Source organism: Pseudonaja textilis, chromosome 11 (assembly GCF_049901715.1).
Source record: "Pseudonaja textilis isolate UNSWEBS1 chromosome 11, rPseTex1.2, whole genome shotgun sequence".
Taxonomy (NCBI): domain Eukaryota; kingdom Metazoa; phylum Chordata; class Lepidosauria; order Squamata; family Elapidae; genus Pseudonaja; species Pseudonaja textilis.
Genome location: NC_142000.1, coordinates 18,575,850 through 18,587,332, shown reverse-complemented (window position 1 = coordinate 18,587,332; position 11,483 = coordinate 18,575,850). Strand labels below are relative to the sequence as shown.

General features: G+C 50.1%; 1 protein-coding gene across 1 annotated transcript; it reads left to right on the top strand.

The window, feature by feature from the left end:
- The first annotated feature begins 1,624 nt into the window (after window positions 1-1,624).
- Window positions 1,625-9,400, top strand: IRX3 (iroquois homeobox 3). The gene is made up of 4 exons (XM_087940699.1): window positions 1,625-2,467; window positions 4,754-5,948; window positions 7,616-7,682; window positions 9,005-9,400. The coding sequence occupies exons 1-4, from the start codon at window positions 2,219-2,221 to the stop codon at window positions 9,057-9,059; spliced, it is 1,566 nt and encodes a 521-aa protein (XP_087796825.1). The 5' UTR covers window positions 1,625-2,218; the 3' UTR covers window positions 9,060-9,400.
- Window positions 9,401-11,483: the final 2,083 nt, after the last annotated feature.

Below are 11,483 nucleotides of genomic sequence, written 5' to 3'. Positions count from 1 at the left end.
TTACAAGCTGATTTCGTAGACTCTAAAGCCCCCCGGAACACGCGTGGGACTTTGCTTCGGAGTGAATCCGCTTCGCTTTCCTGGCGCAACGGAATGAAGAAGTCGCCCCTTCGAAATGTGCCCTTCCTTCCGACGGCCAGTTGTTCTTTTTTTTCAGGCTCGTCCTTCGGAAATCCTGGCAGGGTCTCTTGTGCCATCTTTGACACCTAGAAGAGGGGGAAGACCCCCCCCCCCCCATTTTATAAATATCCTAATTAATTAAAGACAGAGCGTCCAGAAGACCCAAAGCTTTGAAGAAGTCGGGACAGGCCGATAACCATTCTGCGCGCGTGGGGATGGCCGTCCACCGTTTCTTTTTCGTACTAGTATTTGTCAGAAACCCACCGAGCTGTTCTGATCTCTCTCTCTCTCTCTCTCTCTCTTCTTTCCTTCCTTTAATTAATTTGTGGTCTTTCCTCACTTTTGATGTTAAAATGTCACTTCTTACGTCTTGGAAACTGTTAAACAGGGAGAACGCTGACTTTAGCTTTTCTTTCTTTCTTTCTTTCTTTCTTTCTTTCTTTCTTTCTTTCTTTCTTTCTTTCTTTCTTTCTCTCTTTCTCTGCTTCTTTCTTTCTTTCTCTCTCTCTCTCTTTCTGTCTCTCTGTGTGTGTTCTTCCTTCTTCTTTCTTTTTCTTTCTTTTTCTCTCTTTTTCTCTTTCTCTGTCTCTTTTTCTTTCTCTGTGTGTTTTTTTCTTTTTTTCTCTCCTTCTCTGTCTCTTTCTTTCTGTTTTTCTCTGTATCTCTCTGTTTCCTTCCTTCTTTCTTTTCTCTTTCTTTTTCTCTCCTTCTCTGTCTCTGTCTCTTTTGTTTTTCTCTGTATATATATATATCTCTGTGTTTCCTTCCTTCCTTTCCTTCCTTCCTTCTTTCTTTCTTTCCTTCTTTCTTTCCCATTATTTATTGTATCAGTTCTTTCCATGTTCGAAAAAACGACCCCCACCCTTGGTACACAAGGAGAGGAGCGCAGAGGAGCGGAGAGGCGACCAAAATCGCAGGAGAGCTACTAACCTTTTTTGCTGCGATTGCTAAATCAGCAGGTGGAGGCGTGGGAGAGAAACGTCAATGAATTAATTAGATATTTATTACAAGCAAACAAAACAAAACAAATTGCCCAGGTTTACTTTAGCGATAAATCATCCTCCTCGACTCCCCCTCCCCCCTCCCTCCACCCCCACGTTCTCTTCCCCCGTTCACCCGCGGTTCGATTCTCAGTAAGGGCCTAATATTATTAACGTTAATATAATAATAATAATAATAATAATAATAATAATAATAATAATAATAATAATAATAATAATAATAATAATAGGAGCCTGAGATTGTTATTATTTTAAGCTCCCATTCCGGGGCAGGGCTAAAGCTTTGCAAACCGCCGGATTGGCGAGGCTGGAACCCGATTTCGAAAAGCACTCAAATAAAAGGCGGCGACGTCATGAAAGGAAAGGCGGCGGGAGGGGGGGGCGGGCGGGCGGGAGAGGAAGAGTCAGCGAGCCCCAGCGAGTAAACCGAGCCAGCCAGCCAGCCAGCCGGCCTGAAAAGGAGGAGGCGGGGCCTAAGGGGCCGCGACTCCGGCTTGTCAATCAAAGGCGGGGAGTTCCACGAAAGTCCCCAGCAATCCTGCGCGGACCTGACCCGCAGAGTCCATCCCAGATCAATAGGAAAAGTGAAGGCGGCAAGAGGGAGCTTTGCGCGGCGGGCGCCGGTGGAAAAGCGAGGGAAGGAGAAAGAACGCAAGAAAGAAAGAAAGAAGAGGAGGAGGAAGAAGAAGAAGAAGAAGAAGAAGAGGGGAAGGCAGCAGCAGGAACGGACCCCTCCTCACCCCCCACCCCCACCCCCGGCCTTGCTGGTCTCCACCACCACCACCCATCACCACCACCATCTCCCCTTCCCACCCCCTTCACCCACCTACCCACCCCTTCCCTCCCGCCCGCCCCGACCTCGCCAATGCGGGGCAGACTTTCCGCGCGGCGCCGCTAAACAAAAAAAAAGTGCGCAGAGCGAGCCCGGGCCCGAGCGCCGAAAGCTGGTCCGGCTGCAACTTTCTCGCCTCTCTCGCGCTTCTCCTCGGCGCCTCCTTTCCTTCCCCCCCACCCCCTCCTCCTCCTCCTCTCTCCTTCCCCCTTCCTCCCTCCTCCCCCGCCCCCCTAGTCCCCCCCACTCCATACCCCTCCCCGCCATGGCATTTTCCCAGTTGGGCTACCAGTATATCCGCCCGCTCTACCCGACGGAGCGCCAAGGGAGCAACGGCAGCGGCGGCGGCGGCGGCGGCGCTGGTTCCCGCAACGGAGCCGAGCTGAGCCCGGCCGGTTCGCTCTGCGGCGTCTTGTCTTCCATGTACGGCGCGCCTTACGCGGCAGCCGCGGCTGCTCAGGGCTACGGCGCCTTCCTGCCTTACGCGGCCGAGTTTCCCATCTTCCCGCAGCTGGTAAGGAAAAAGAGAAAGAAAAGAAAAGAACGCGCCTCCCTTTCCTCCCCCGGAGCCCCTCCAAAACCCCGACTTTCCCCGGTTCCCTTCCTTGCAAACTTGCAAAAGCGGGAGCGGGTTTGAAGCCGGAGCAAGGCTGGGGAAGCTTTGGCGCGGGGACTCGATCCTTCGTGGCTTCCTCACCCGAGAGAGAGAGGAGCCAGCCTGCAAACGAGCTTCAAGGATTTTTTTTTTTCCCCTTTCTTTTTCCTTTTCTTTTCCTCTCTCTCTCTCTCTCTCCCTCTTTTTTTTCCGTGCAACAAAGGAAAAAAAAGGGAAACTTCCCGATTTTATAGAAGGAGCGATTTTGCTCGTCGTCGTCCCCCCCGGTTTTCCTTTTTCTGGGCTTTTTGTAAAAACAAAAACCAAAACCTAGCAACCGAATTTTTCAAGCCAATCGTTTGATGGGACGTTTTGAAGATCGTTCCCGGGCGGAGAATCTTTCTGGGTTTCTTCGAGTTTTCTGGGCCGGCGGGGAGGGGAGGTTTACGCAGGGGATGTGGGGAGGGGGGCGTAGGAAGACGGGCGGGGGAGGGAACCCACCTTCGGGCGCTCACCCGAGAAGTTCGGCTGCTTTCCTGCAAAGCAGCCGGCAAGGTAAACCTCCGGCAGGGTTGGGAATCCGGGTTTTAAAATCTCTCTGAAAACAGGACAAAAGCTTTCGTGAATAGTTTGGGCAAAAACTTTGGGACACCCCGGGTTTTATTAGCTTCAGATATATCGACGAATAAATGGCATTTTTTTTTTAAAGGTAATAATAGGAAGAGTCCCTTTAGGAAGGCGAGAGAAATAATAGGAAAGAGTAAAAGTTCAGGCGGATTTCATTCCCCTAATAAAAAGGTCGGGAAGAGGAAAAAAAAGTTGGAGAGCGGCTGTTTGGTTTGTTTAAAATGCTTTTGAAAGGAAAGAGAGAGAGAGAGAGAAAGGAAGGGAGAAAGAAAGAAAGAAAGAAAGAAAGAAAGAAAGAAAGAAAGAAAGAAAGAAAGAAAGAAAGAAAGAAAGAAAGAAAGAAAGATTTAGAGGCCTAGAAGGGCTTTGCAAAAAGACAATCTGAACACTTATGCTATTCACTCTTAGTTACACATATACAGGAAACAGACAGATGAGGAGATCTGGAGGGTTTTGATTGACAGCTCCTCGCATTGTTGGGCAGCTTTAATAGAATTTATCCCCGCCAATATGCAAAGAAGGGGCTCAAAAAGAAAGCATCAGGCCCAGACTTCTGCTAGATTCAGACTGTGAATCTTTTATTCCTGCAGAAGCATATGTCTGTCTGTCTGTCTGTCTGTCTGTCTGTCTGTCTATCTGTCTATCTATCTATCTATCTATCTATCTATCTATCTATCTATCTATCTATCTATCTCTAACCTTCCCGGGGTTGCCTTCTCCTTTTTTAAAATTCATACCCTAATACCCGGAGGGTTTTCACCCCCATTTTTCTAGCCCAGAACCACTTAAAACTTTTTCTGCAAAGGAAAATCAAGCCTTCCTTCAATAGAAAAATACTTTGTTCCCATCAGGATGAGACTATAGAATGAGAAAAAGGCCTGAAACCCTTTGAAAGGTCGGAGGTGTTTAAGATGGGGAGATTTTGGCTGAAATTCCCTCTCTCCCTCCAGCCAAAGTTTACCTGGAGACCCAAGGTCCTTCCCCCGCCCCCAGACTTTCTGGTTTTGCTTTGAAGAAGTTTCCTTCTCACCCAAGAAGCTTCTCTGGCTTCTTACCCGGAGACCTGTAGCTAAGGGGAGAGAATCACCCAGCGGATGGATTCCCTGATTAAAAAAAAAACTGTGTCTCCACACAACTCATCAGTTACACAGGATCCCGCGCTGGCTCTCTTTGCTAAAACGGGTTGGCAATCATCGTTTTTTTTTTTTAGGCTGCGTTTTCCCTCCTTTTTGCAAAGAGGGGATTCGATGTCATGCGAATCCACCCCTCAACCCTTCCTCTGCTTCGTTTACTGCCTTAAAACAAACCGGGGGGGGGGGGGAGGGATGGATGAGTGAATCCCAAGAAGAGGGACAAAGGGGTTGTGTGAAGGCAGCCCCAGATTTCCTAGCGGTTATTTGCAGGGGTCCCTTGAGCTTTTGTTGAATCCACCGATCAATGTTTGGGGTGTTGCTGTTGTTTTGCAAGAAACGGTGTGTGTGTGTGTGTGTGTGTGTGTGTGTGTGTGTGTGTCCATTCTTGCTTCTAACCCCCCCCTCTCTCTCTCTCCTCCTTCTCTCCTTCCCTTCCATCGCTCAGGGCGCCCAGTATGAGCTGAAGGACAGTCCCGGCGTCCAAGCCGCGGCCTTCCCAGCCCCTCACCCGGCTTTCTACCCTTACGGCCAGTACCAGTTCGGCGACCCATCCAGGCCCAAGAACGCCACCCGCGAGAGCACCAGCACGCTGAAGGCCTGGCTGAACGAGCACCGCAAGAACCCCTACCCGACCAAGGGCGAGAAGATCATGCTGGCCATCATCACCAAGATGACCCTCACCCAGGTCTCCACCTGGTTCGCCAACGCCCGGCGCCGCCTCAAGAAGGAGAACAAGATGACCTGGGCGCCCCGCAGCCGGAGCGAGGACGAGGAAGGCACCACCTACGGCAGCGAGGACGGCGAGGGGGAGAAGCGAGACCCCGACGACGAGGAGATCGACCTGGAGAACAGCGACAGCGAGCCGTTGGAGAGCAGCAACGGGCCGGCGGCGCCGGCGCCGGCGACCGGAGCCGGGGTCCAAGCCGGGCAGCTCTTCCTGCGTGTCGGGGAGGAAGAGGAAGAGGACAGGGCCGGCGGCGCGGATCAGGGGGGCGCGCACCCGACGGCGCTGCGCCTGCCTTCCCCGAGGGAGCCCCGCGGGGGCAGCGACACGTCGGACGAGGAGGAGGAAGAGGAGGAGGGGGAGGAGAGCTCCGACGGCTTCGAGGAGCTGGCCGGCGCTCAGGAGCGCTTCCTGAAGGCGGTGGAAGCGCGGCGGCGCGCCTCGACGGGACCCCCGGCCTCCCCACCGCCTCCTCCGCCTCCTCTCCGCAGCCCCAGCCCGCTCCCTCAGCCCGTCCAGCCGGCCAAACCCAAGATCTGGTCTTTGGCAGAGACGGCTACGAGCCCGGATAACCCCTCGCGCAAAACGCCCCCTGGCGGCGGAGGGGGAGGAGGGGGCTCACCCCCGACCGCCCCCCAATGCCTTCCCCAATCCGCCCGGGGCGCCGCCGCGCACAGACTCCTCTCCTCCGCCTGCCCGCTGGGCAAGTTCGCCGGCTGGTCGGGCCGGCCCTTCTCGGCCGCCTCCTCCCACCCGCTGACCTTACTGAACGCTCCCCATCTCTTGGGACTGGCGGGGGGCAACTCCAACACGGCGCCCACGGCGGCGGCGGCGGCGGCTGCAGCGGCGGCGGCAGCTTTGGCGGCTTTTTCCAGACCGGCGGATCAGGCGCAGAGCGCGGAAGCCTCCGGAACAGGTAACCACTGGACGGAATGGGGGGGGAGAGAGAGAGGAGGCTAAACCAGATGGGAGGGGGCGCGGCAAGCTGGAAAGGGGCTTTATTTGGAGGGGGGTCGGGGGCGTGGAGGCCCCACTTGGATCTCTGCGGGGAAAGTCAACCGTTCGCCTTTTCCTTCCCAAATCGGATTGGAAATCGATTCGGGAGCTGGAAGATGGGCCCTTGGATTTGATACCCGGTTTGGCCCGCGGAAGGGTTTGGGTTTATTTTGTTTGAGAGGACAAGCGTGTTCAACCCGGGATCCTCGGTGGCTGCGTTTCCACGAGCTGCTAAGCGCCCCCCACACACACACATACACACGAACAGTTATTCCTTCCTTGGCTTAGCTCGATGTACGTACGGATCCAGCTCTGGGCTGGGGTGGTTCCGTAGGTCGTGCAGAGACTGGAGGAATTTACAGAGGAAGTTCGAGGAATCTCGGTTCGGGTCAGGGCGGGCAAAGTGGGTCGTGAGAATCCAGCCAGCCAGGAATTCAGTGCCTAGCTTAGCAGCAGAGAGGACCTGGAGGTGGGGAAGAGAGAAAGGGGGAAAAAGGGTATCCCCCAAAATATGCCAATGGGTTAAGAAAGAAAAAGAGAGAAAGAGAGATAGAGAAAGAAAGAGCAGAAGGAAGGAAGGAAGGAAGGAAGGAAGGAAGGAAGGAAGGAAGGAAGGAAGGAAGGAAGGAAGGAAGGAATGGGAAAATTGCAGAAGACAGTTTGAAGAAGTGGGAAGGAAGTCCTTGGGAACTTGAAACCCCGCGACAACTGAACGTGAGGAGAGGGACACAGAGAGAGAAAATATATATATTAATGAAGTTATTTCTGATTTTTTTCAACGGTGCGGGGAGAGCCCAGAAGAATCTTTGAGGGTGGGGGAAGAAAATCTTCCCTTTTAAACCAGATTTAAGTTGTCCGAAAAAGGGAAGCTTTTGCTGGGATTATTCAACGTCTGTTTCAAGAAGTTTGCTTCGTTTGTTTGTGTTTGTATCAGCAGTTAAATCGAACGGGGGGTGGGGACAGACGAAACGAGATTGAAGAAGTCCATCTACCCCCCAGTCAGTTTTCAAAAAGGGGGTAGGAAGCAGAAACTGGGGTTCTGTAGTCCAAAAGCCGATTTTCCTTGCTGCTGATGGTGTATATAATTGTTTGCAAACCATTTCCACCCCCTGTGGATTCGGGGAATGCTTGTTGATTCCTTCCCTCATTCTGCACCTGAAGGTGTCTTAGTATTTGCTTTTCACCCGGGTTTGGAGGTCTGGGAGGCTCCTAGAAGTCTTCACTCATGCGAGCCTAGCCCCTTGCTTGGAAGTAAGGCTCAGCAGTTGTGTGAGCCTTGGAAAAACGGTAAGAAAGGAGAAGAGCTCAGGGGATCAAGGGAGGAAGAAAGCGGAATTAAAGAACAAGAAGGGGCTGAAGACTTGGACACTGTGGACGATTTAGTTATTGTTGTGGTGGTGGTTGTTGGTTGGGAGCTTGGGTGCTTGGGTCAAAGCACCGAATGAAGTTCTAAAAGAACGAGATTAATTCAGAGACTGGTTAAAAGAAGGGGGGTGCTTTGCAACAAGGCAACAACCACACAACACACACACACTCACACACACACAAAGGATTTCTCTCTTCTTTGTTTGCTTTCGTTTGTTTTAGATCGATCTAGTGCCTTGGATGTAGAGAAAAAGTTAATAAAGACAGCTTTCCAGACAGTTCAGAGGCGGTAAGAGTTTATCTATTCCTAGACGAGCAGATATATGAAAAGGGAAAGTGAATGGGTGGGTGGGGGGGTGGGGGCCGTGGGCGGGTGGGAAGGAGCATTGGCTTAGAAAATCGGTTTCATTTGGAATTGAATTGGTCCGGTTGCCACTCAGCTCCTAACTTTCCCAAAGCAAAAAATGTCACTGAAGCGGTTGCAATTTACTTCCAAGCACACTTTATACCAGGGTTGAATCAAGATGGTATTAGGGATTATTAGGAGATGATTGAAAAGCTCCTTCATTTGAGGGTTTTTTTTTCTTTTTCTTTTTTCTTTAGTCCGTGTTTAGTGGTTTTATGTCTAATTATTCTCAACTAATGTTGATGTCTGAGTTATTAAAAACCTCTCTACTCAGGAGACACCAGACGGTCCTGTCTCTGTGTATGAATATGTGTGTAGGACTTGGGTGTTATTTTTGTGGTTGTTAGAATAAATTGCAAGAGGAAGCTCCCCCAGTTCAAAATGGACTGCATTGAAAAAGGGGTTTCATAGATAAAGATTTGACACTTGGTTGTAAAATGTGTGTGTGAAGAAAGAAGCTGTTAGGCTAGATTATAATTAACCGCCTTAAACCATTAATATAAATGAGCAGGAATAAACAAACCAAAATCTAAGTCTAAAAATAAAACATTTTGGTTCCTGCCCTTTTTCAAAGCCCCAAAATATGTTTTTTTTTATTATTATTTTACTTCTGTGGATATGTATATACAATTTAGGTATAATACAAGAGAATTAAGTGTGTTCTAGCCCACTAAAATCAGAAAAGTGAGGGATTTTTATGCATCTCTTGAAAACAGAAAGGAGAAAAGCAAGTACTCACAGATAATAATAATAATAATAATAATAATAATAATAATAATAATAATAATAATAATAATAATGCGGGAAGCCAATAGCAGCTGCAAACTGTGTGATATTCTGTATTTTGGGGAATTAAAATAGTTTGAAATGAAGGGTTTGGTCCAGAATACATTGGTGCCCCTGTAAAAGTAAAGAAGTTCTATTAATCTGGTATTGCCGAATTAATTAAAAGCATTCCAAGGCCTTTAAGACTGGCCCATGGTTTTATTTTATGGCTGAAGGGCCAAGGGAGATGTAATTCTCCCCCTTCAAATGCTAATTCCGCAATAAATTTAAATTAAGAGAGAAATGTCTACCTATCCCAGGAAACCTTGATTAGCATTTTGCTAATATTAGTTCAAACTAGATATATTGCTAATAGATATATTGCTAATTAATCTACCCGTTACCCAAATATGTATTCTCTGTATCTTTTTTCCTTGTAGGCCTCAGAACCAACTCGATGCAGCTATGGTTCTATCGGCGTTGTCATCATCCTAGTTATTTTTTTTAATTATTGTTCTAATGGTTGTAAAATAAAATTATCTGTATAGTTACGGCTCGTAAGCATGTCTGTGTATTAAATGAAACAAACAAACAAGTGTGTGTGTGAGAGAGAGGGGGGGGCAGAAATTTAACTTCTGTTAAAAAACATCTGGATTAGCTAAACTCGTGAGATATTTTTGGTGCAGCCTGGTGAAAAATAAGGCGTTCGTTTTCTTTTTTTTGTATATAGAGTAAAATAAGCGGCGCAATCACACCCACCCAAATGTAAATAACTGTGAACCAAACTGTACAAGAAAGTATATATATTTTTGGCTAATAAACTGTTGCCACTTTGACTACGCTTTTTCTGAGACCAGGCAGAACTGGATTTGCATTTATTTTGAGGTGGGGGGGGGGAGAAACGTCCTTTGACACTTGGAGAAGGCAAGCTGCTCTTTTTCTAAGAGAAAAAAACCCATCGTGGCTTTTTGGAAAAGAAAGAAGCAAGGAGAGAGAGTGGGGAGAAAGAGAGAGAGAGAGAGAGAGATGAGAAAGAGAGAGAAAAGAGAGACTGGGGGAGAGAGAGAGAGGACAAGGAGAGACGGAGAGAGAGGTGGGAAAGAGAAAGAGAGAAAGAGAGAAAGAAGAAAGAGAGCAAGTGAAAGAGAGATGGGGAGAGAATGAGAGAGGGGGAGAGAAAGAGGGGAGAAAGACTGGAGAGAGACAGAGAAGAAAGAGACGAGAGAGAGAGAGAGAGAGACACGAGAGAGGGGGTGCAGAGAGGGGGGAGAATGAGAGGGGGAGAGAGAGGCAGAGACTCTGCGCAGAGGGAGGAATTCTTTAGATTTGGGGCAAGCGTTTCAGAATAGGGGACCCCCACCCTGCCTTTAAACGCCCTACGGTTTTAAGGGTCTCCAGAGCCTTGGGGTTGATCAGAACTGAACTTCGTTTGAAAACGCCGGGACGGGCGCCACTAAGTTCCCTGCGTGGGCAAACGCGCAACTCGCTTCTAGCAAGCCAAGGCATTTTGAGGAGGGTGTGTGTGCGTGTCTGTGTCTGAGTGTGTCTGTGTCTGTGCAGGCGCGTATGTCCCCCGGTATTTTTTTTTCTTTTCTTTTCTTTTCTTTCGGGGTGCAGAGAATCAGAGCTGAAGTTGCGAAGGGGAGGGAGAGGGGGAAGAGAAGATTGTTGGATCGGGAGTCCCAAACCGGGCTGGGGTCTCTCTCTCTCTCTCTCTCTCTCTCTCTACTGAAAGGCTAAGGGGACGCAAGATTTGGTGAGAAGGGAGGGGGGAATCGGGGGTGCGGGGTGGGGAGGGGGAGAAAAAGGGGAAAGGTCTAAGAAGCGAAGAGGAACGAACCGCAGGGGTTTGGCGGGCTGCGCAGAGACCTTTCGCCTTGTGGTTATTTTGCACCGTTTACCAACCGTTTATTTATTTACTTATTTAGTTGCTTGCTTGCTTGCTTGTTTGCTTGCTTGCTTGCTTGCTTGCTTACTTGCTTACTTACTTACTTTATTTATTTATTTATTTATGGGGAGCCAGGAAAGAATTGTGGTGGGGGAGTGGGGGGCGTGGGAGTGGAAAGATCTCGGAGGAAAGTGAAAGGCGACATTGGAATCCGCCGCATCCTGTGGACTTCTGGCTTTTTTGGGGGAGACAAACCTGGATCCGGAGCGCCCTCTGCAGGCGGAAAACGGACGCGTCCTCCTTTGGACCGCGGCGGGGGCTTTGGGGTTTTTTTGGGTGGGGTGGGGTGGGATGTTGGGTGAGTTGCAGCCCCCTCCGCCTTTGCAGCCGGCCGCGTTTACTCGGAAGTAAAAGGCTCGCCGACTCCAGACGGGGGAAGGAAAAAAGAAAGAAAAAAGAACGGGATTCCCAGGTAAGTTTGCTCGGGTTTCCCCGAAGAACACTTTCCCCCCTTGCATGACTCCCCCCTCCCCCCTCGAATTGCATAGGGGCGCCCCTTTGGGAAGGCTGGAGGAGGGGTTCCTTTTTAGGGGGTGGGGGGAAGTTTGCGGTGCAAAGAAAGCGAGTTGGGACCCACCGGCCCGTTGGCATTTCTGCCAGAGGGAGGGGAAGCGTGGGAAGAAGGGGGGGGGAGAAGCGAAGGCAGGGAGGGGAAAACGTCGGGCGGGGAGGGGTTGAAACGACATTCGCTCCAATCTGACACCCCGCCCCAAGGACCCTATTATGCGGCGTTTGTTGGCGATCGATTTTCTTCGCCTTTCCCCTCCCCCCCCCCCCCCCCTTGGGAAAGGAGGGACAGCTGGCTTGAGAAGGAAGTTGGGAAGAGGGGAGGGGGAGAGACTATGCCACACGTTTTAATCTCTCTGGCCGGTTGAAGTTTTAAGGAGGGGTCTTCATCTGCCCTTGCCCCCACCCCCCAAAAAAAAGGAGGAGGAGGAGGAGGAGGAAGGAGGAGGAGAAGGAGAAGGAGA